At 39.3% G+C, this 26238-nt stretch overlaps 1 protein-coding gene across 10 annotated transcripts in view; it reads right to left on the bottom strand.

Moving 5' to 3' along the window:
• SCAF8 (SR-related CTD associated factor 8) overlaps positions 1-26238 on the bottom strand; it is a 250222-nt gene that overhangs the window by 190328 nt on the left and 33656 nt on the right. For all 10 annotated transcript variants that reach the window (XR_010307940.1, XR_010307939.1, XM_064169206.1 and 7 more), the window contains 5 exons: positions 11036-11119; positions 8517-8561; positions 5694-5855; positions 3826-3982; positions 1617-1747 (listed from right to left, as the gene is read on the bottom strand). Coding sequence is in view for 8 of the 10 variants with exons in the window: in XM_064169206.1 (XP_064025276.1) it covers positions 1617-1747; positions 3826-3982; positions 5694-5855; positions 8517-8561; positions 11036-11119 (579 nt within the window). In the remaining 2 variants the exon portion in view is untranslated. The remainder of the gene's footprint in view (positions 1-1616; positions 1748-3825; positions 3983-5693; positions 5856-8516; positions 8562-11035; positions 11120-26238) is intronic.

The raw sequence follows: 26238 nt of genomic DNA, 5'->3' as shown, positions 1-26238 counted from the left end.
CTATTACTGCAACAGGTGAAGTTGAAAAGCTCCCTTCTTCTTGGCTGACCCACAAAACATGAGCAAATATGGCTCATCTGTCTTATGCATTGCTCTGAGTAGAAAGGAATCAAACTGGAGAAGAGATGGAAGCCTTAGCATGGGAAAATCCTGGGTGGTCTCATCATTCTAGTGGTTTTCACTCTTGTTGATAACATCTTTCTTAATCTGCCCTCTCCTGTGCCTAGACTCTGAACTATCTGCACACACTCTCACCTATCCTAAGATGAAATCAAAGGCACTGGAACCTGGGGGAGTGGAGCAGGTGGGCATTAAGTTGCTCGAAGAACAGGAAGAAAAACAAGCATAGGAGTAAATGTTGCAGTTCATCTTCAAATCCTAGAAATCTGCATACACATATTTATTGCACACCCAGTCTGTCTCCATACTTCTGCTTATGACCATCTTTTTCCTCACTCAAAATCCATTCTATTCCTTGTTTTACCATTTGGAGCTAAATAGCCAAGTGTTATTTCTTTGTGATGTGTCTCTAAAGCTCTAATTCCCTTCTCATCTTCATTATGTCATCATTATTATTCTTTTTTTTATTATTACTTAATACTGTCTAGGTAATGATCTTTAAAATTATCTTACTGACTTTCCACATAGTTCCCATTCTCACCTGACATTACTTCCTTGTTTAGGAGCTATTCTGTGATCTAACCTCTACAGTTCATAAAGCACTCCACAAACTTGTTTTGCTCTGCTTTTCAACAACCCAAACATTTCTTTCAGTGTAATCAGGTGAATATACTCCTTTTGCTTAATTTACAAGCAATTACAGACCAATTTGCTTATCTCAACACTAAAACAACCTCACTAAGTTGCTACTGTCAGGATCAGTGCTTTACAACGGCTCACCGGTGACTGCTTCCCATTCATATGCATGGCATTGCCCTTTAGTACTGCAGCAGGTAGAGCATCCTATTCCTCAGTAGACTTAAAAATCTTAATGCCAAAGTTATGCTGCAGCATAAACTGAAAAATTATCTACAGCTTTTTTACAGAAAGCTGTTCAGGTGCATTCAATGTATGTGGCTGTAGGTTAACAGGACAAACAGTTTAATATACATCAAGCCACTTTCTCAGAGCTGAGAAAACAGAAGCTGAAGAACAGTCACTTCTAAGACCTCATTTTTCAATGCTTCAAAATAAAAACTGTCTTTTGCCGATAGAAAGAACCATTCCAATGCACTTCCAGAATGAGTATATTCTCATTACTGTAATTCTGTACAATGTTTAGGTTCTTGGGGTATCCAGCAGAAAAATAAGCTTAAATTGGTATTCCACTTTCTGCCTCCCTCCACGAAATCTCAATGCCACTTACTAACTAGGAAAATATGTATTACAAACCATCTTACATTAATTCACATTATGTGACACTTCTAGGGAACATACAGGGCTGGTTACAAAAGGCAACACAATTTTTAGTTTCTCTGGAACTTACTTGTGACGAACAATTTCATGGGACAGTTAGCAATTGATGCCAGAGACAAAACTATGAGATACTGATGAAACCAGCATTCCTTAAGAGTACCTTAAAGACACAAAGTATCAGTCTACTACAAAATAGTTACCTGCTGGCCTTGAGGACTTTGCAAAATCTGTGCAACAGCAGCAAGAGTATCTGTATTAGCAATCTGAGATACCCAAGGATCAGGCAAACTCTGCACAACATTGGCTGGAGTAACTGGCGTCACAGGTGTTCCTAAAACAGACAAAATCCAGTATGCTGAATTATTTCAGCACACAGACTTAGAAACAGTGTTAGAGAATTAAAAACAGAACAAAGACTTGCTGTAAAAATAAATTATAAACCAGCTGTTTATTTTCTACAGTAAAGGTTTTGGGATTGCAAGAGACCAATTTATAATGATATTATAATCTTCCTAGGACATCAAAACAGAACCATAGGGATTGAAAGAGATCTCTGCTGATCACCTAGTTCAACTCTCTCCACCAGAGCAGGTACACCTACAGCAGGCTCCATCCATGAGAGTGACTCCAGAGTCTCCACCATCTCCCTGAAGCCTGTTTGAGTGCTCTACCACCCTCAATGCAAAGACACTCATCCTCATACTTAGATTGAGCTTCCTATGTTCAAGTTTGTGCCCATTACCGCTTGTCCTGCCAGTGGGCATAACAGAAAAAAAGACTGGCCCCATGCTTTTGACACTCACTTGTTAAGTATTTATAAGCACTGATAAGATGCCCTTCGGTTTTCTCTTCTTCAGGCTAAAAAGGCCCAAGCCCCTCCCCCTTTCCTCTGAAGAAATTTTCTAGTCTAGTCTAGTCCTCTAACCACCCTCATATCTCTAAACCCAGGTATGAAATACAAAGCATAATGCATTTACATCAATTGAAAGGGAGAGCACAGAAAATACACGGACTTGCATCAACAGTTCTCACGTAGCAGGATTACTTTGTGTAAGTGTAGTTCACAGCTCCCTGTGCTATTAAACTATAGGAACTGCTAAAAGCAACACTCAAAAATGCAAAATAAATAGGTTTCACGTAGTAATCCAAATAATATAGTGGAAACAATATATAACTAACTATAACTGTTAGCAATTTACTCAGAAAACTCTGCTAGCCCTGAACTTGCTGACTTGAATTTTATCCTCACGAGAAGCCTTAAGAATTCTACTGAAAAATATCAACCTAAGGTAGCTGGATTCAATAGGATTGTCCATTTTATCTTTTTTTCCCAATGGGAACATTAAGACCAAGTCAGCAACTTGAAAATCAGTTTTATATCAATAATTCAGACTAATACTCCAACTCTGAAAATACTCCTTCTAGCTCTGAAGCAAAGAGACACCACATTTAAATGACCATTGTTTTTGAAAGAAAAAATTCAACAGAATTCAGAACAGCATTAAGGTAAAGCTTTGGTTTCCACAACTGAAAGTAATCAGATCAATGAAAACAGAAATACTGAGATAGAAGATGCAGTAAATCTAATCCAACATCTGGTACTTCCAAGTATTTACAGACACCTATGTAAAATAAGGAGGATTTGTCCACCTCACCACTTTCCAGCATGGAATTAGCATAAGAGATGGGTGACAAAATCGGTGCCAAACAGAAGTGTCAGAAAACACATTTTAAAATTTCTGGTTAATTTCCAACCTTGAATGAAAAAAATTCCACAAAACAAAAGGTTGAAAAGCCATCTACCCCCACAAAGAAGAAAGACACTTTACAACACAAAATGGTCACATCTGCATTGATAATCATGTTGGTTCTAATTTGGGAGATACTGTGAGCACTTTTTTCCTCACAATTCTTCAGTATAGTTTCTGGCCAAGATACTTCAGATTTGAGGGAGAGAGAAGTATGTTAATGGCTGCAGCTTGAATTGTCAACATTTTTTCCCCCCAAAAATAATTTCCTGTTGGCTGGCAAGAGTAAAGCACCACTGTCTGACAAGATACAATCTTATGGATAGCAAAAAGATACTGATGTATCATTTCTCTCAAGCGTGGCACCACTAATTGAGAAAGAGTGCATTAAGTGCTATGCTGTGTTTAACTCTGTCAGAAATCTGCTATTTTCACTTTGAAGTACAAAACTAGGACTTATTGCACCGTTACTCAATCTAAATATAACAAACAGTCGAAAAGAAAACACAACAGGCTTCTTCTTGGCTTTGCTGTTTTCCTGATCTGGATTCTGGCTAGAACATCCTCTTTCTACCATTCATTTGAACTCTTTTAACCAATGAAATTTTCAACATGTTAACAGTCAGAGTACCAAAGCTGATTTTAACCTATTTTTCTTTACCTGGTGTATTGTTGCTCATAGCAGCTGTAGTGCTGGGCAAGACAGGAGTCACAACTGGAGGAGGAATTCCGGCTGCCATATCCAAGAGGGGCTGAATAATTTCACTCTTGAATACATTATTCTTCTGCCATAAATTTAGCACTCTAACAATTTTACTCTAAAATGAAGAAGGGATAAGAAAATATCTGAGTCATGCTTGTCTTTGTTATAAACAGCAGTTACATTGGGTCACACCAAAAATGTCTAGCCTATGAACCTGAGGCTGAACTATGTGAGATGGCTAGGCAACAGCGAAGACTCACCATGTACACTGGGAGAGTCTTTTCAACAGAAAATGAAATACAGTAAACCACAACAGAACTCAGCAACCTCATCTGACACTGTCATACCTTTGTTCTTGGAAGCCAGGATGGAAGGAAAATTATTTTAAAGAAACATCTTAAAGCACTTACTCTCTTAAACTTTTGAAGTCAACATATATTAATGCTATTCTGATAGCAAACTTACTTCTGTCCATTGAAAAATGGGACTGTACTAATAAGACTACTAAATAGTTCTATTAGGAAAAGTAACTCAGTATTTTGCAAGCCTTCTTGAGGAAGGGTGGCATTTAAACTGGATTCCTTGCCTATTTGAATTGTGTAACAACATTAAAAACGTGGATCACGAGAAAGGAAAAAAATAGGCAAGATTTCATACAATTCCATGAAAACTTAACTCACTGTTCAGCTTGTAAATGCAGTTCTATTCCACTGATTCGCTCCCTAATCTTTTCTTTCCTAAAATCCACAGTTTTGATCTTGTTTTGGTCAGTTGTGTTATGTGATACAAAAAGACACTTTACTTATTTGAAAGGAAAAAAAAAACTTAAATTGTACTATTAAGAACAAAATGTTCCTCATCGGATTTTGTGTTTGCTGCCACAAAGATGGTTTAGTTATTTAAATTCTGTAAAATATGGAGTACTTAACAACAGTTTTCAAACCAAAGGAAAAAAATGTCTGCTTGCACAGAATTCCAAGAGGATCCCTAAATTTAATAGAGAGAAGTGATTGGTTCTCACTTCATGGAATGTAAAATATATGTTCTCCTAAAGAAATCTCTGAAGGCTTCCATTCAGTATTACAATATGAAAGCCCTTCTTTGAAAGTTTGTTTTTACAGAAGTTCCTGGCAAGTTAATCCCTCTTCTACCCAAAACAGGAATACAAAACTATTTCCACATGTCAGCATTGATCTCTCTCTTGCATTTTCCATGACTGACCAGACAAAGACAGCAACAAAGTTTTCTGCAACTTTAAAAGAAATGCTACTATATGTCTGCTTGATTTTCTCAACAAACAAACCGATACATTTATTTGTTACAACTCTTAATCAGACTAAAAGTGAAACTAGAGAACATGGACATAACCTTGGTAGCTTGAACAGCACAACTTTTGCTGGGTCAGATATATGGTGACCGCTTTCACAGCACAAAGACTCTCCTGTAATACTGAATTCATACGCAACACACTGGTTTGCACGGAGTGTACTGTTGCTAAGAAAAATTACTTATTCCTTCACACTACACAAAATGTGCTTGTTCATTGACAGTAAAAGGCTGACCACAACTCCCTGTTTAACCAAATAGCCATTCAATTTTATCCCATCAAATACATTATCTCAAATCCATTGTTTTCAAAATACTGATGAATCTAACTGGATGTGTCTTCCCTATTCTTACAATCAGACAAGTAAAAATTAAAAGAAATACATATGTGAGTCTATAATTAGATCTACTCTAGCAAGCAAAATAGGACATCAAAAAATCTTTATTCTTAATAGACAATATGCTAAAGGTAATTTAATTAGGAAAACACTGTAATTTACCTTGTCATCTCCAGGGCAGCGGTACAAGTTTTGGAAAGTGCTGATGATGTTATTGCTGAATCTTGGAGCAAAGACATCTTTTTCTTGCCCAAACTGATGCCGGGACTGTCTCACAATGGAGTCAATGACATATAAACCAGGTACCTTATATTCTGGTTTGCACTACAAAGAACAATAATTTCAAGTTTATACATGTGAAAAACACCAAAAAATTGAGCAGTTCTTGCAAATTTTTAGTAATATTTTAACTCATTTTAATGCTCTCTAGTTAACCAACTGTCCTGAAAAATAAAATGCCCTCAAAAACTGCTAGTCTTTGATGTTCAAAATAGAACATCTCTATACACTCTACAAACATGTAAATGGTTTAAAATCTGTTGATCCAATCTTTTCAGAATATATCCATTAAACATCAGCACATTAACCACATAGCATTTTAAATGCACACACCTATTAAAACAGCATAAAGCATAATTAAGCTCTTAGCAGTATACTGGGACTAGCTGCAAATAGAATTCAAAATATTGGTGTCTTCCTTTACAGTCAAAGTCAACATTACAGGTAGCATTAGTTTATTTTACACTGTTCTAAGTAGCATGTGGTATATCCTTGCCCCTGCCAGAACCAGAATGGATTTATATGGGTATCTGTTTGACTGAGAACACACCAATGACAATTTTAGAACTGTGGAAAACTCCTATCATTTACAAAATAGTCATTTACTGTATTTATAAAGCATGTCTGCTAACTGCAACGGCAACTGCTTAGGTAATGTTACTTAACAATTAAAGGTAATTTTTTGGCCTTTAAGTGCGAAGTAATTGCACCAGACTAGTGCAACCAATTTTAAGACAATGAAAAGAGGTATAAAATACACTGAAGTCCTTATCAGAATACTTTATAGCATGGATTCTCTTCATGAATATTGGCTGCATACGCTTATCACACACGGTACTATGGAAAACATGGGAAAGTACATCCATTCCCTCTGTGGTCCAGACAGTCTACAAACATGTTATGTAACACACTAATTCACCATCTCTAATAGTGCCAAACAAACTCTTCAGACCAATTTTATTACAGCCCAGATACACTTTTCTAAATAGGAAGTTTGTAATTTGCTAATATTTCCTATCTTGGTTAAGCCTTTATTTAGGCTGGTGTTCCAATGCTTTTAAGTATGGCATTCTTTATTTAAAAAAAAAGAGAAAGTGTGGCATACTTGGAAGAATAAATATGCGTTGTTAAAACTGTGCAATTAAAATCTGATAGCATATAATACACTATCTTCACCTAATCACTTTGATGCATTATAGCTACTCAAATTTTAGCTAAATCCGGATAAAAAGAGTATTCTGAATGTAGAACAGCCAAGTCTATGACTTCACAAAACTGAAATTAATGAAAACACATATTTAGTAAGAAGACTCAGCAAATATGCTGTGTGGAGTATTTCAAAACATGGAAAATGCAGAGAGCTAAAAGGATTAATAACACAGGTGATAAAAATGGAAAATACAATATTGATTTTAAAAATGGAGAATAACAGCTGAAGCAGTGAGTCTGCATATCCTCTGAGACACAACAAGCTTTTACACAAGGGTTCACTCATTTTCATAGTAAATCTAATAATTAAGAAGTCTTGCTCTCTCAGTAGAATAGTCTTATATATATATACATGGTTATTTGATCCGTGATGTTTTGACAGAGAATAAAACAGTCACAGTGGTAACAGACCAGTAAGTTACATGCCACAAAACAAAGAATGCTAAGGATGATCATTTCACAGGAAGTTTCAGTAACCTCATCAGATTAATTGTGAAGAAAGAAAACAGTGGAGTAGGAAACAATCAACATTTAGCCTGGAGAAGAGGAGGCTCAGGGGCGACCTCACTGCTGTCTACAACTACCTGAAGGGACATTGTAGCCAGGTGGGGGTTGGCCTTTTCTCCCAGGCAACCAGCAATAGAACAAGGAGACACAGTCTCAAGTTGTGCTGGGGAAAGTATAGGCTGGATGTTAGGAGGAAGTTCTTCCCAGAGAGAGTGATTGGCATTGGAATGGGCTGCCCAGGGAGGTGGTGGAGTCACCATCCCTGGAGGTGTTCAAGAAAAGACTGGATGAGGCACTTAGTGCCACGGTCTAGTTGACTGGCTAGGGCCGGGGGATAGGTTGGACTGGCTGATCTTGGAGGTCTCTGCCAACCTGCTTGATTCTATGATTCTATGATTATAAACTGAGATGGCACTGACATCATTGTGGACAAGCCTATAGCAGATTTTAACGGAAGATTCAGTAGTTTTAAGCTTCAACTTGAACTGATTGCTTCTAGATATATAATCTAATTATCTTCCAAACACATAAGTCCATAAATATCAAATGCCTAGAACACAGCTTGAATCTGTTGAAATTCCATTTTACCACAATAAGACCATACTACTTGATATTATTAGTATTTTGCATGTTTCACTACATCATTCATTTAAAACTGGAAAGAAAACACACCAAGCTCACCACATGGGCTACACTGACAGTCTCTTTTAACATTAAATAAACACATACAGAGAACTAGTCCTAAGACAGTATCCACAGTCATTCAGTATATCACAACCACAAAACAGGAACAAAGTATTTGCCTTTCCGCATCATCGGCTACCTATTACTGGCAGAAATTCAACACGATTAAAAACTGAAATAAACTAAGGTGTGAGAAAAATGTTATTCCATGAGTGCACCTAAAAGCCAACAGTCTTCCAATACTCTGTAATCTAATACAAGGAAATATTTCTCAGTCTTAACACAAAATATCTGTGACTGACGTACCTTTTGAATGAATTTCTCAACGCTCTGCACGACATGCTTGTAGAACTGGAAAATAAAATAGTATTTCAATAGGGGGGAGACTTCAGAGTAATCCAGTTCTCCTCATCAAAACATCCTAGCCTGCTTCAAACTAGCACGTGTGTACTTGCTCAAGTCACGCAATATCGACAGTCAAACCAGAATTAGAAACTTTGGTTGATTAACCAGCAAACCAACACCTACCGCTGAGTACACTGTCTTCTCTGGAACGTTTAACAGCATGTTCAAAAGGTAGCCTCACTCTTTATTGCCCTCCAAATAAGTTTCACACTGGATTTTTCTTTTTTTCTTTCTATTACATAGTATGTGCTCATTTAGTGAGAGCAATTGATCCTGCAACAATGTATTAAGGGCAACAAAACTGGTGAAAGGCCTGGAACACAAACCCTATGAGGAGAGGCTGAGGGAGCTGGGGGTGTGCAGCCTAGAAAACAGACGGCTCAGGAGTGACCTCTCTGCTGTCTACAACTACCTGAAGGGAGGCTGTAGCCAGGTGGGGGTTGGTCTCTTCTCCCAGGCAACCAGCAATAGAACAAGGGGACACAGCCTCAACTTGTGCCAGGGGAAGTATAGGCTGGATGTTAGGAGGAAGTTCTTCTCAGAGAGAGTGATTGGCATTGGAATGGGCTGCTCAGGGAGGTGGTGGAGGCACTGTCCCTGGAGATGTTCAAGCAAAGACTGGATGAGGCATTTAGTGCCATGGTCTAATTGACTGGCTAGGGGTGGGTGCTAGGTTGGACTGGATGATCTTGGAGGTCTCTTCCAACCTGCTTGACTCTATGATTCTATGACTGGACAGGGCTGAGTGATAGGTTGGACTGGATGATCTTTGAGGTCTCTTCCAACCTGTTTGATTCTATGATGATTTCATCATATACAACTGAAGATAGCCTATACTAAGCATAGCACTTATCAGTATTCATTTATTTTCCAACAGGTCACTTATGTACTCATGTTTTTGAAGACTCAGTAACATTTATGGAATACTTTAAAAGTGGCCTGTTTGTTGGATTTTTTGATAAATCTAATATATCATTGCAATGGTTCTACATTATCTCAGTAACCGCCCTACACAGTTAAACATCACCATTGAAATAAGAGCAGAATCAGGATTTCCAAGTTAAATACATGATAAAACATTTAGTTATTTAATTTATAGAATCATTTACTATCAGTTATTAGTTGTTTATGTTCAATACAAGTTTTCACCACTTTCATTACACTGCAACAGACACAAATTTACACAGATTTTATACGTAAAGAAAGCCAGTGAGTATCATTCTTCTGTCAACAAACTGCTCTCACCGAATTACAGAAAATCCCAATATGAATTTCATTATCTGAAAAATGTATCTGCATTCTCAGCTGAGAAATGTAAGAAGAGTGTTAAGTTTATAGTTTTTTTTGCTTTTATTCTACCCTCTTTTTCATGTCTAGCTTTCAGAGAGTTTCCATTTGTTTCAATGCTTAACACTAATGGAATACTCCTTTCCTTCATCGGTTTTCAGTGCAGTTTTCTGCTGCTCCATTGCTGCTTGGCAATTAGTTTTGCTTTACAGAAATAAAAATCTTTAATTTGGGTATTAATGCCAAAACTTAAGAACACCTGCATCCACACAACAAGAGAAGAAAAAGCTATGAACAATGCTCATGAAAAGGTACATTAGGAATTTATTTAAAAATTATTGTATTGAGTCAATGGAACAGATATTTTATTTTCAAGGGGTTGGGGCTGTATTTCATATTCATCTGTTCTCAAGCACTGTCAGTGATTCTTTTTCGAACCAAGCTAAAACACTCTTACAGATCTGAATGAAGAGTCAAGTTGGTATAACACTAGCAAATTTGACAACTAGCAAATGAAAGTCACACATCAAATTAAACCTTCTGTTTCATTCCTGAAAACTCCATCACTAGCACATTTGATCATAACTTGGAAATTGCACACAGAATGAGGGAGATGGAAAGTTTTGCAGTAAAGCATGTCCAGAGAAGGGCAACAAAGCTGGTGAAGGGCCTGGAACACAAACCCTATGAGGAGAAGCTGAGGGAGCTGGGGTTGTTTAGCCTGGAGAAGAGGAGGCTCAGGGGTGATCTTATTACTGTCTACAACTACCTGAAGGGACATTGTAGCCAGGTGGGGGGTGGCCTCTTCTCCCAGGTAACCAGCAATAGAACAAGGGGACACAGTCTCAAGTTGTGCCAGGGTAGGTATAGGCTGGATGTTAGGAGGAAGTTCTTCACAGAGAGAGTGATTTCCCATTGGAATGGGCTGCCCAGGGAGGTGGTGGAGGCACCGTCCCTGGGGGTCTTCAAGCAAAGACTTGATGAGGCACTTAGTGCCACGGTCTAGTTGACTGGATAGGGCTGGGTGCTAGGTTGGACTGGAGGATCTTGGAGGTCTCTTCCAACCTGGTTGATTCTATGATTCTATGATTGACAGAGATGAAAAAGTCCAAAGAAGTTAGCCAGTGTCTTACCTTTATAGCCTTGATTGCTGCCTTGGTGATCTGTGTCATTTTAGCTTTAGAAATAGGTGGCTTATAATCATTTAGCGAGTACAACTGTCAAAACACAAAAGAGAAAGTTTTCAGAAAGATATTCTGTTAGTTTAAACAGTATAAAAGTGTATTATACTTCCACAAGAAAATGCCACTTTCCAATTTTCATAGGATTTTATGTATTACACCAAAAAAGGTGTCCTCAATTAAGAAAAAAATGTAAAAGTCTAATAGAATAAAATGTAAGATCAAAAGTATTACATAAAATCCATGCTGTTTTCTTTGCAACAGTCACTAGTTTTACTGGCTCTAAATACAGTGGACACCTGCAAGAGAAGTTACACAGAAACACACAGAATATGCAAACAGAATTATTATCACTGTGTTTTTCTTTCTAGGGCAAAAAATTAATATGTTTTATTATCATCATGGAAGCATAACAGTTGCTTAACCAAATTTTTCCTGTATTCATCATCATCATATGCCTGCTAAATCAAATTCATATTTATTTTCCATTAAACAAAAAAATCCAGCCAATTGAGACAAAGTATGCAGCAACTTTGCTACTTAAAACAGCAAATTTGGAAGAAGTGTAGACTTCCTCCATTTACTGCATTAACTCAGTCAAAACTATCACAAATACTTCAGCAAAAACTCAGGTTCTCAATTTTAACAGTTCGGTAACATGACTACTATCTAACTACTGAAAAAAGTCACAGTATACAAGTAGCAGAGTTGTGCAACAGTTTTTCTTCCAGGATACAGTAATAACTTTCTTCTTTTTTTCTACATCTCCTAGCAGAAACAATCCAGCATGACAGATACTCACCACAGATTTACTACATAGTAAGAACTGTACTTAAACTAACTTCATAGCTATGATTGACAAGTGATAATTAAAAAAAATAACACCCCCTTCCTTCATATTGAGTCAGGACTCAACTGTTTCACTTGCCGTGATAACCTCTTCCAAAGTAAGATTTTGAACAAGATGCTGCTCTTTCCTCCTTCAAACGGAGGTCTTAATAAACAAAGGACTGTCTGGCACTTGCTTTCATACAGCAAAAGACCAGACACAAAATGCCAAACCAGTTTTAAGGATATCCCTAATTTGCATTGCAGTTCAATTTACAAAGGACATGTTTATAAGCATGCTAGGCCAAAAACTGATCTCTAATAATGGGAATAACCACCCACAGAATTTTATTTTTTTTCCTAAAGACAGCAAGAATTGGGAGTTTTTCCAATAAATGGTCACTGGAACAAAAGCAAACTCAAATGTCCCCCCCTTCTCTCATACTACCCATTCTGAGCAATGCAATATATTGAACCAGATTGATATCTATAATTATTTTAACAGTATCTCTAATTTTCTAAGATTAATTCAATTTTCATCAAACTACTAACTCAGAAAACTAATTCAGAATTGTTTACATTTAACAAAGTAAAATGCAACAGTAAGTAGAATCAAATGCAAAACCAGAAACCCAAACCCTGGTTCACCCACATAAATATCAGTCTTCTCAGACTGACTGAAGGATTCACTGCAGTGAAACTATAAACAGTTTACAGCTAGACATCCACTTCTAAAACAGCTGTTACCACTTCTCATTAATGCTAACTGCTGCTGCAAAACAGTCCAAATTACTTATGTGCTTCTTATACAACAAAGAGCACTAAGTTTCTAGAATTCAAATACATTAAAATGCTCTTCACCACCACAGGGGAAAGAGAGAGAAGATTTTCCAATCAACTTCTTCATATATTCACAGGTCAGTGCTCAACTTTGTGTTACCCACATGTGATTTACCAGACTCTGGATCACTCATCTGGCTACTGCCTTTGCTGGATGATATACAATGACAGCTCAACTATTTCTGGATCCACTGTAGAGACAGAAACAGTTTGCTTAAATTCAGGCAGTGCCTTATCAGAGTCACTTTGGGTATTCCTGCTCAGCACTCTCAAAGCTCAAAACACTAGTAACAGAAAATCAGAGACACATGACAGAATGTGAAATCAGCCTGGATTCAAGAAGCCACCTTGACAGCCCAAAAACAGTCCCAGAAGAGGTAGCAGCAGTAAGTGCTTCAGCTATGATATACACAGCTATGAGGAGGCAGAACTGATGACTCATACGGATGTGCTGGGACTACACCTGACCAGTCCATCGGTTTTGAAATGATCAGAGAAAAATGAAACAGGCCAGTTCAAAGTATCAAGAAAGCTACAACACAGCACTGGAAACCACAAAATAGTAGCACACACAAATGGTTCAGAGCATCAGCTGCATGCAGTCAGGTATCTTAGAACCACATATCCATAAAACACCTAAAATCCACAGGAAAATATGGGTTGTTGCTAGCATCTCATTACTTGTGATGGTTTGGGGGCTCCCCCCCTCCCTCCACTTTGGAAATCACCCAGACTAGACTCAGACAGCTCTGGGAATATAAATGGAGCTATCTATTTACAGCTTAGCACAATATACAAGCAGATATTTACAGTATATACAGTTCCATACAGAAATATAAAAGGGAAAAGGTAATACAGAAACACAACAGCCCTCCCAGAAACCTGAGTCCCCAGGAGGGGCTTCCAACTGCCCTTTCACCTTCCCCCTACCCCTCTCAACCTTACTCCAGTCCCAAGGAAGAATGGAGCTTCGGCGAGGGGGTTAGGAAGCAAAGCGGATTAGTCAGAGAGGTTAGAGAGAGAGATGCAGCTCGGAGCTCCCCAGCAGGAGAAGCTGTGCCTTATACCTGTTTGGATTCTTGTTCTTATACATCTCAGCAAGCCTATGAGGGAAGCAGATATCACCACTGTTTTCCTTTCACAGCCTGTAATCTAGTTCTTCTCACCAAAACATTCTAGCTAGCTTCACACTAGCACATTACTTTATTTCAGGTAGTGGAGAACCAAATTTAGTGCATGTAAGGGCAGGTAATTAAAAAAGAAAAAAAATGAATAAACAAAACAACAAAACTCACACACACATAAACGTGAAAACAACAACCAGCACCAAAATTAAGGAAAGTAATTAGAGAAAGGCTTTTTAGACAATGGCTACACCATGTTCCAGGTTTTAGGCGCCACTGAAAGAAAGAAAACAAGTTACAAATTCAGTAGTTGGAAGAAGCCAAGAAATAATAATTTATTTATTTTTTTAAAATATTCTGAATGAGTTTTGCTTCGTTGTCTCTAAGCAGCTTTTCATTGCCTATGGTTCTGAGAAGTCCACCTACTCAGAAATCTGGTGATTTAGGTCTATCAGCACATGACAGAAGCCTCGAGCAGCAGCATTTGCACTAGGGACAAACTGAGGGGCCATTGTAAAATACCGACTGGCAATTTTGGAACATTTAGTGCAATGCTTGCTTTTTGGTTTGGAAAAAAAAAAAGTTTTGTTTACAAAATTAAAAAATATGGCCTTCACTTCCCCAGGATTAATGACCTCAACTCTCAGCTTTCCTTCACAAGAGACATCCTCTAGCCCTCTCATCATTTTTGTAGCCCTTCTCTAGACTCACTCCAACAGGTCCACAGCCTGTAGCAGATGCAGTATCCAAAGGTGTCTCAAAAGAGTTGAAAAGAGGGACAGAATCACCTCCCTCAACCTGGTGGCCATGCTTCTTTTTATGCACCCTGAGATTTGATTGGCTTTTTTTGGCTCCATGGGCACTTTGCTGGCTCATGTCTGATCTTTCTTCTACCAACACCTCCAAGCCCTTCTCTACAGGGCTGTTCTCAATTCATCTCCCAATCTGTAACGATGCTGGTGATTGCCCTGATCCAGGCACAGGAGGACCTCAGAACCTTGCACTCAGTTGTTGTGAGCTTTATGAATTTCATATGGACTCTTTCCTCAAGCCTGTCAACACCCCTATGGACAGCATTCTGTCCCTTAAGCAGATGAACTGCATTGCTCAGCTTGGTGTCATCAACAAACTCATTGAGGGTACACTCAATCCCACAATAACGTTGATGAAGATATCAAATAGTATCCATCCCAACATGGACCTCTGAAGTACCACCGCTTGTTACTGATGTCCATTTGTACAGTGAACCACTGACTGCAACCCTTTCAACCACTGGGTGCCATCCAGCCAAATTCTTATGCAAGAAATAGTCCATCCATAAACTCCATCTGCTCTATTGCTAGTCTGGCTAGAGAAGCAAGAGTTTGTTGCTTCTTCGTTGATTTTTTTTCATCTAACACACAGGATTTTAAAGACAGAAGGCATTTAAAGAATCAGACAACCTTCCAATCTAGTTAAAGCAAAATAATCAGGAAAAAAGTAACTGAGGAAAAATTGTGGAGACATTCTATACCAGCAACCTCTTCAAATATGTTTATAAAAAGGTAAGGAACAAGCTCACAGTGTGAAAATAATGAAGTGCTAGAATGGAACTCAAAAATGAAAATACCTACTAGGTGTGATTCATGAATTCTCACTGAAAGAGTTTCAATCTTATCTCTCCAAAAGACAAGAAAAGTAACCATTCTGACAAGAATTCCAAGAGAAAATCAGCCAAAAATGGATGTTAGGTTCAATGTTTGCACCAGAAAAGACTGTACGTATTACATGAAAGATAAAAGTTAGCCAGCACCTGGATAATTCCATGCAGCTACAGTAAGAAGAAGCCACATCTCAATCTACTGTCCTTCCTCAAAAGACTTAATGAGCACAGTGAAAAATCACTGATATAGTCCATCCAGACTACCAATGACACTTACCAAGATCTCCCACAAAGAGAGGATGTGCATAGTGGAAGTATTTGCACCATTTCTTATGTGGAAAACCAAAAAGCACAAAAGCTTGCTGTTGACATTTGACACTCTGCTGTAGGGAGCACCACAGTTTGGAGTCTCTTTTTAGAACGCACTCTAAAAGAATAAAATTTTCTCTCCAAACATTGCACATCTATTACCAGCTGATGATATACATACGGATCAAAATCTAATTCAAACCCCACCGAACTTTTTGGATCAATTTATTTTTCCCACTGATTCAGTAACTGATTTTGTACCACAAATGTTCGTTATCGCAGATACTCCAAGCCCATTCAGAGATCCAGGACTGCCTCCATTACATCGTTTATTGAAGTCGGTGTTGATCTCCAGTGCTGCACATCCTGATCTGACGGCGCCGCTTTGCCTCGCCCCCTCAGCCTGTGCCACCTGCCTGCCTGCTCGCCTGCCGCCTTCGTTCACGGCCGCGCCGCTTGGTGGCTGTGGGGAGGCCTGTGGATGTGCTCTATCTGGACTTCAGCAAGGCCTTTGACACTGTCCCCCACAGCAAACTCCTGGCTAAGCTGTCAGCCCATGGCTTGGATGGCAACACTCTGTGCTGGGTTAGGAACTGGCTGGAGGGCCGAGCCCTGAGAGTGGTGGTGAATGGTGCCACATCCAGCTGGCAGCTGTCACTAGTGGTGTCCCTCAGGGATCAGTGCTGGGCCCCATCCTCTTTAACATCTTCACAGATGATCTGGATGAGGGCATGGAGTCAGTCATCAGCAAGTTTGCAGATGACACCAAGCTGGGGGCAGATGTGGCTGGGTTGGAGGGCAGAAGGGCTCTGCAGCGGGACCTTGACCGCCTGGACAGATGGGCAGAGTCCAAGGGGATGGGGTTCAATAGCTCCAAGTGCCATAACAACCCCATGCAGAGATACAGGCTGGGGTCGGAGTGGCTGGAGAGCAGCCAAACAGAAAGGGATCTGGGGGTGCTAATCGATACCCGCCTGAACATGAGCCAGCAGTGTGCCCAGGTGGCCAAGAGAGCCAGTGGCATCCTGGCCTGCATCAGGAATGGTGTGGTCAGCAGGAGCAGGGAGGTCATTCTGCCCCTGTACTCTGCACTGGTTAGACCACACCTTGAGTACTGCGTTCAGTTCTGGGCCCCCCAGTTTAGGAGGGACACTGAGATGCTTGAGCGTGTCCAGAGAAGGGCGACAAGGCTGGGGAGAGACCTTGAGCGCAGCCCTACGAGGAGAGGCTGAGGGAGTTGGGATTGGTTAGCCTGGAAAAGAGGAGGCTCAGGGGTGACTTTATTGCTGTCTACAACTACCTGAGGGGAGGTTGTAGCCAGGGGGAGGTTGCTCTCTTCTCTCAGGTGGCCAGCCCCAGAATAAGAGGACACAGCTTCAAGCTACACCAGGGGAAATTTAGGCTTGAGAGAGTCATTGGCTACTGGAATGGGCAGCCCAGGGAGGTAGTGGAGTCGCCGTCCCTGGAGCTGTTCGAGGCAGGACTGGACGTGGCACTTGGTGCCATGGTCTAGCCTTGAGCTCTGTGGTAAAGGGTTGGACTTGATGATCTATGAGGTCTCTTCCAACCTTGGTGATACTATGATACAAATGAAGACTATGCTAACGTAAACAAAATCAATATTCATCTCCTACCCAATATCTAAAAGGGAGAAAGAGTCTCCTGATGTTTGCCTGGAAAGGAGCACTGCTGCAAAGAGCTGTGTATTCACTCAAGGATCATTCTTAACAAAAAATCTTTCCTGAGCTAAGTCACCATAACAGAAGCCCAACAACTGGGAAAATGCTGCCTAATTAAGACCAACTAATAAATTTGAAAGGTTAAATTAAAAAATTGTACAAAATTATACAAAGCTTTGTCTTGTACTGTCCATTTTTGACATATAGGATGTCACTCACAAAACTAAATCTGAGGCACACGACCTTTAAAGGTACATGGTATTTAACACACACAAAATTAACTAAGTGACAGAAAAAAAACTGCATGTCTGATACTAAAGAAAACAAAATTAATGACCTCCAAGGAACACAAATGTTAAGAAGGAACAAAGACTGACGTTCTACAGAATTTCACATGTGAATAAAGTCTAATATGAGGGAGAAGTCATTAGTAAGACGAATGATTTCCAAATTGTTGGCTCAGTTTTTGGGGAAAAAAGGTGTTAAATAATCAAGTTAGAACATTACAGGCTTTCCATGAGACCTTTTGGGGATAATTTCATACTCCTCTGCAAGAAAAAAGCACTGCAGAAGTAAAGAGTATAATTTGGGGTTACTGTAAAAAGTGTCAGTGATTTTTCAACTTAGTGCACTTAATAATGAAAACTCAGTAGTCCATCAGTTTAGTCTAGAAAGCTGTGGGCAAGAACTGCCTATCTCAGGTATACTAGATGACTAAACATGCTCAGATCCCAACACACTGCAAACAACCAGAAACTATGAAATACAAATTAACAATCTTCCTGACTCATTTACAGCTAAACAAAATATCAGATCAATCGGCAGTGAAGCTGGAGGAAGGGGGGAAGTTGGTTTACTGCTTTGCTGCATGGTGATGCATTCAAACCACACTCTATGAACATCACCCTTTTGATAATTAGGTGGAAGTCAATCAAGTTTCTCTCTTGTTCCCTCTTTTGAAATGCTTTGTGTTCTTTCTACCTTTGTGTAGTCTTTTTTTAACCCTTTCTTCCCCTCCTCCTTTTTTCTTTACTTCTCACCTCTCCTCCTTTTCTCTGAGCTAAGGTATTGAAGAAAACACATTACTACAGAAGCATATCCACAAGACCACAGCACTGTATCACAAAACAAACATTTTTTCCATACCACTCTCTCGATTGCAGTCAATCAATTATCTGTAAATAGATGGGAAATTCTCTTCATAGGGATTTTGTATGCATTTGTTGAACAATGAAAAAACTATTATTTCCTCATGCCTCTCTTTCAGAAGTAACAGTTTCCAAATGCAACAAATTGCATAGATTTACTACAAAAGTGCATGTTTAAGTCTTAATTTCCCAGCACACACCAGGCTGGCAAATACAGCCAATTATAGTAATTTTGTATTTCCCTCTGCCTGATGAGACAATGTCACGTTTTGCACAGTAAAAAGCAATGGTGTTGAGTGTTAAAAAGCTAGGTAAAAGGTAACTTTCCAATGTACATGTAAGTTAGGCTTAACAGCAGTATTTAAACTCCTTTTTCCCAGCATAATTTTTAATAAATCCTATCTCCAAACTTCGTGGAGAAAAAAAAATGAAACAAATGAAACAAACCAAAGAAACAAAGCAGAAACCAAAATAAAATTTAAAGAAACCCTAACCAAAGAAACAACCACCAAAAAAACACTAGCATGCTTAAAGATTAAGCCAGCTGCATAAATTATATTTTGGGAAGAGAGGAAAGTGGAAATGTCAAGTTGTTGCTATAGATAAAAGCAATGAATTTCTGCCCTATACATATTATTTAGTTCTGTGAAGAAAAGTGGTCTCCAGGAGGAGAATTAGTGAAAGTCTGAGAATTCATCAGCATGTTTCAAATTTTGGTTGTTTAGTAATGCAAACAATATTTTTATCATTACAACTGCAATAGATAAAGTGTTTAAAACTTACTTCTATTGTCCAGACTTGCAAAAAGTACTCTAAGTGGTTGTATTTGACAAGGCAGTAGATGCTACCTAATGTTAAGCAATGATCTAAAGTTTCTCAAGTGAAGAGCGGGTAGCACATACAAACAACAACCACTGTTGAAGCCCAGTTGCTTAGAAAGTCAATTACTGCACAGAAGGCAATGGCATACTTAACTTCTACAAAGACCAACACTTAAATCCAAGATCTTTCAACACACTTCAACAGGCAACAGAATCAGGCAGTTGTTTCCATACCAAAACTTTGAATAAAAATTAGAACAAAGTACTTATTAAAATACAGTTTCATATGCAATACATCCGTTTTTGTACGTTTGGCCACATCTTACAAAGAGTGGCCAGGAAATTCTTCATCTAAGTCTAAATTTGCCATTAGAAGGTTTGAAAGTTAAGAACACTACTGGTTTCATGTGATCTACAGGAATACATACTCATATAGTTGGCTATTACGCTGTTACATTAACTAAGGGAATGAACATTTTGATATTGATACTCCAGGATACAAATCAATCTCTGAGATTAGGGCCAAAGCAGTCTCAGGGATATCAATTACATGTATCTCTACTGAAATAATTTTATTGCTATGGCTGCTACCGGACAAAATACTAACTAGACTTTGATAGTAAATGTCTGCAATTTCAATGTGCAAAAGACAATACCAGAAGTTGAGCCTAACACAATATATCTTAACAAATTAGGTTAAATTCTTTCACATTTCAATGGCATTGAAATAAATCAAATCCAATTGCATAGACAGAAATAGTCACTGAATTGCTTATCAAATATTTATATCCCCACACTGTAAAGAACAAAAAAAGAGTATTATGTCAGTTACTGATTTTTTAAAAAAGAATAGAAACAATAAATTTAAATTATATTGCAGTTTACACAACCTCCTAAAATTTCATCTCTAGGAAGAGTTACTTATGTGATTGCATCCTTCAGTGAAGAGGATTTTCCCTTGATCATGACTAGAACACAGAATCACAAAAATCAACCAGATTGGAAGAGACCTCCAAGATCATCCAGCCCAACCTAGCACCCAGCCCTAACCAAACAACTAGACCACGGCACTAAGTGCCTCACGCAGACTTGTCCTGAACACCTCCAGGGATGGTGACTCCACCACCTCCCTGGGCAGCCCATTCCAATGCCAATCACTCTCTCTGCCAACAACTTCCTCCTAACATCCAGCCTATACTTCCACCAGCACAACTTGAGACTGTGTCCCCTTGTTCTGTTGCTGGTTGCCTGGGAGAAGAGACCAACCCCCACCTGTCTACAGCCTCCCTTCAGGTAGTTGTAGACAGCAGTGAGGTACCCCTGAGCCTCCTCTTCTCCAGGCTAAACACCCCCAGCTCCCTCAGCCTCTCCTCATACGGTTTGTGCTCCAGGCCTCTCACCAGCTTTGTCGCCCCTCATGGACACGTTCCAGCACCTCAACATCTCTCTTGAATTGAGGAGCCCAGAACTGGACACAGCACTCAAGGTGTGGCCTGAGCAGTGCTGAGTACAGGGGAAGAATAACCTCCCTTGTCCTACTGGCCACACTGTTCCTGATACAGGCCAGGATGCCATTGGCTCTCTTGGCCACCTGGGCACACTGCTGGCTCATCTTCAGCCTACTATCTACCAGTACCCCAGGTCCCTTTCTTCCTGGCTGCTCTCAGCCACTCTGTCCCCAGCCTGTAGTGCTGCTTGGGGTTGTTCTGAACGAAGTGTAGAACCCTGCACTTGGCCTTGTTAAATCTCATCCCATTGGCCTCTGCCCACCCATCCAGCCTGTCAAGGTCCCTCTGCAGGGCTCTCCTACCTTCCAACAAATCAACGCCTGCTCCTACCTTGGTGTCATCTGCAAACTCAACCCCCTCGTCCAGATCATCAATAAAGATGTTGAACAGGACTGGGCCCAGCACTGATCCCTGGGGAACACCACTAGTGCCAGCTGCCAACTGGATGTGGCACCATTCACCACCACTCTCCGGGCTCTGCCATCCAGCCAGTTCTTGACCCAGCACAGAGTGAATCTGTCCAAGCCATGAGCTGCCAGCTTGGCTAGGAGCTTGTTGTGGCACATGGTGTTAAAGGCTTTGCTGAAGTCCAGGCAGACTACATCCACAGCCTGCCCCACATTCACCAGGCAGGTAACCTGATCATAAAAGGAGATCAGGTTGGTGAGACAGGACCTGCCCTTCCTAAACCCATGCTGGCTGGGCCTGATTCCTTGGCCATCCTGTAGGTCCTCTGTGATGGCACTCAAGGTGACCTGTTCCATGACCTTGCCTGGCATTGAGGTCAGACTGATAGGCCTGTAATTTCCCAGTTCCTCCTTCTGGCCCTTCTTGTGGATGGGCATGACATTGGCAGCTTCCAGTTTTCGGGGACCTCTCCAGTGAGCCAGGACTGCTGACAAATGATGGAGAGCAGCCTGGCCAGCTCATCTGCCAGGTCTCTCAGCACTCTAGGATGGATCCCATCTGGTCCTACGGACTTAGCAAGGATCCAAGTGGCTCAGCATCTCCCTTACTGCTTCTTCCTGGATAACTAGGGGACTACACTGGTCCCTGACTCCATTTGCCGTTTCAGGAAGCCAGTTGTGCTGGAGACAACCTATCCCACTATTGAAAATTGAGGCAAAAATGTGTTAAGTACCTCTGCCTTTTCCTCCTCTTTTGTTACTATATTCCCCTCTGCATCTAATAAGGAGTGAAGGTTGTCCTTATTCCTTCTTTTGCCGTTAATATATTTATTGAAACATTTTTATTCTCCTTAACAGCAGTGGCCAGCCTAAATTTGAAATGGGCTTTTGCCTCTTTTTTTCCTACAAGACCTAGCAATATCCTTGAACTCTTCCTGGGATACCTCCCCTTTTTTCTAAAGGTGATACACCCTCCTTTTCCCCTTAACTCCTTTAGACATACTAGTGAGAGCTGCTACTTAAACTCAATCAGCACCTTGTCACTTTCTGTGCTTCACAGAACTGTTAGAATACATACCAAAAATGTGCATGTAGGATGATCAGAATGGTAGATGCTCCATTCTGCATGAAGCATTTTAATTTTGAGGGAAAACACAAAACAGTTCTTTTACTTCATAAATCAACCAAGACAATTTAAGTTGCCAAAATCCAACAAAAGAACACCCAAACCAAATAAAAACAAACAAAAAAGCCAAAAGAACAAGAGGGATGAAACTCAACAGCATCTTAATACAACTGTTTGCAAACACTTGAAGTCCATGATGTGAATTAATAAACAAAAGGTAAAAGTCAATATGCTTCAAATCCCAGTGTCTTCCTCTTACTGCTGCACTTAAATGATTTATTAAGAATTTAAAAGCAATCATGAACACTCACACAAAAAGCTCTCCCCCCTCACAACAGCTGGACTGAATGCCACTATACATATGTTTATGTATAAGGAGGACATCTGAATATTTGTCCTGAGTGTATAAGCAATTCAGTGAAATAAGATGCAAACATACTAGAACAGTCTCTCTAGCCCATCACTTTTCAGCTCATGGAGAAGTCAGGTGTTACCACCACTGCTTTTACTCAGTCCTCCTAACTACTTCATTTTGACAAAGCAGTATAAATTTTGACTCTCACATTTACCAAACCTTAATTTCAGCTGGAACAACGGAATTCCATTTCAGTTTTCACAGATTTAAGCCAAAAGGCACATTACAGCCTATTTACAATTTTCTCTTCATGACTACTTAAAAAAAAAACCAACAACCTTCTAACAACCTTCTACGTACTGTTGGTACAGACTTCTTTGTACAAATAGCCTATGAGTGTAAAACTACCATTTAAAGAAACCAATTCAACTGTGTAAGTCTTCTGAACTCTGGGCAACTAAGAAACAGATGTTCAGTTGAGAATATTCTCTACAACATACTTAATTTGACCCTAGAATTTTACATGCCATAAAATACAAATGCTCATTTTCTCTTCACAGAAACTTAGCATGTTCACTGCAAAGGAGAAAAAGCTTAGAACAATCCAGAGCAACATGAAAATCATCAGCTTCAGGTACAATGCCAGTTCCTACAAATTTCCAGTGGCAAGATTGTGAAATGGAGAGGTACCCTATTTTCTTTTTGCAGTGCACTGGTTTCATAAAGCATGCTGCAGTAGGAAATTAAACTCCTCAGAGAACTCTAAATACGATCACAGCTCTACAACTTTGAGATATGAAATACAGAGAAAATCAACACCATGAAAATCAATGACTCATGTTTTCTCTGCCAACCAGTTCCAGGATTCACAACAAATCCTGTCCCATCATAATGATTTCAAACTATATTCTACTTAGATGTGGCTTTAAATCCACTGCATTCACAATGAAGCTGCAAGATTTGTTGTTGTTTTTTTTTAATCATGGTTTATAGTGGGTTGCATTTCTCTGAATAATATAACCATCATGTAAATGTTCCTCCTTTCCCATTCAAGTATTGCATTTCACTCTTCTGAAAACTGAAAAGCAGTGGCTACTACTACATTTCTGATAACCAAGCCATGAAGATCAAAATGTTATCTGAAGTGGTAATTTTGAGGAGGTTCTGTGAATATCCTATTCCTTTTCATGTGAACCAGCTCTGATTTGTTATTAGGTATAGGAGGTTTGGTATTTTGAAAAACTTCAGTATGATCATGTCTTTCCATAGGCTTCCAGCAATCTGGTTAACACATTGTAAGCAATATGGACTTAACCTCTGGAAAATCCAAATACCTTTCTAAGTATCATTACTTCTCTTTTTAAAACTACAATATTACAATTGTATTTTTATCTACAGCACTATTCCTAAATTATTTGTCAAGAGAACTCCATAAAGTCATGTCATGAGGCAAATACTTTTAAATCAACAATTTCATAGCAAGCAAAAATTTACAGTATTTTGTAATTCTTTACAGAAAAAATGGGCCATAGGATAATAGGGATGGAAAGCAAAGAATGCATGTTATTAATTCTACTTCAGTTTTCAGAAGTAACAGACAACTAGAATGAGAAAAACAAAAAAACCCTCAAGAAAATCCTTCACACTGAACTCCAAATGAGTATAGGAAGCATTGAACCCTAGGCCACACAACACAAGAAGATGGATTTTTCTGAAATATCTTACCCCCTAGATGCATGTCTGTTTCAGTTTTAAATTTCTATTCAAACATGTAAGACAGCTGCTCATTGCCTTGCATAAAACACCTTGTGCAGCTGCCAGCAGTATTTATAAAACAATATCTACTGCAGTATTTTAAAGCTAATGTTACAGACAAAGCTTCACAACTAACCAGGCATCTTCAATCTCTGTTTGTTGCTCCCCTACACTGCTTTACTGCTCAACCATCATCCACCCAAAACACCATTTCCTGCTACTACTGCCTCCTGGATCTCACCCCCACTGCTTTTACACATCTTTTGCGTCCCCATTGTAAATGGGAACCAGAGCACTCACTGACAACCCTCAAAACCCATCAACAGAACACACAGCAAAGCCTTACCACCCACATATGTATTTCATTATATTACACGTGCATTATATTTTTTAATGTCAAAGCATCAGAAAAATGCTCATCAGCTACCTGCTTGTATCATCACAAAACTAGGAGAAAAGACAGCCACTTCTATTCATTTGGAACTGTAAAAAAACAAACAAAAAATCTCATTCAACCAAGCATTGTACCCACTAAAACCACATCATCTCTGTAGGCTTTGAAAACAACAAGTGGAAAGAAAATGATTGTTTTGCAACCATAGCTGCCACTTCTGTACAAATGGTAGCTGGCTTATTTGCCAAAAGCATGAGAGCAGGCTATCACAAGAAATACATATTTCTGGTGGAGACAAATCTGGCACAGGGCCATGGGGGCAATGAACTCATTTCTTCATATTTCCCCCAAATTTTAACAATTCTTTTTAAAATTCTACTTTAAAAAAGTGTCCTAACAAGGACAGGTGAAGACAAGAACTAATATAGCAGTAACTAAAGATCCTCTACATCTCTTAAAGAACATGTACCCTACTGCATAGTAGCTGCTGCTGAACAAGGTTGTTAAAATTACCTAGTTTGATCGCCACTGCTGCCAATACTCCTAGAGGAACACTGCAGAGAAGTAGCTCCAAAGAAAAGACAAAATGAAAGGACAGAAATGCGTATCTAATCTGCGAAAACCTCTGATACACCTTGCTGAACTACTGATGTACATATGAACATACAATTAGACACCATTGTCCCAAGCCTCATAACAGTTGTACCAGCAGTTGCTGCAGCCAGAAACACAGGCTCTAATCAAAATTAAATAAGCTGTTCAGGATAAATGCCTTGGTGGCTGCCCAAAGGTAGAATGATGGATCAAGTTTACTGAAGAAAAAGGTGGGCCTCTTCTTAAGTGAAAAGAAATCCTCACTATAGTAATCAAGTGTCTAGAACATATTTTAAAACCTGCTCTATCAAATACTTTCCTTCTGAGAGTCTTTTTTCCTATAAGGCAGCCATTTGGATTACTAGAGTCTGCTTTTATAACTGCTACAGGAACAAAGACTGCTGATGGCAAACTCAAGACCTGTTAAGATAATTTCAAGTACTTTGCCAAAGATTGTAGCCCTAGGTATGGTCTTAGTGAGTATGTGAAAATAAAAGGATCTGAAGTAATAAGAGTTCAGAAGTGCAATTGTTTTAAACTACAAAATGGTTCAGTGCTCTCCAAATAAGTAGCAAGCAGGATCAATATTCACACATAACTATCTTCTTACAGCCCAAGATAGTTA

This window comes from Pogoniulus pusillus, chromosome 31 (assembly GCF_015220805.1).
Source record: "Pogoniulus pusillus isolate bPogPus1 chromosome 31, bPogPus1.pri, whole genome shotgun sequence".
Classification (NCBI taxonomy): Eukaryota; Metazoa; Chordata; class Aves; order Piciformes; family Lybiidae; genus Pogoniulus; species Pogoniulus pusillus.
Note: the sequence above shows the minus strand (reverse complement) of the source record. Positions and strands in the feature narration are given on the sequence as shown.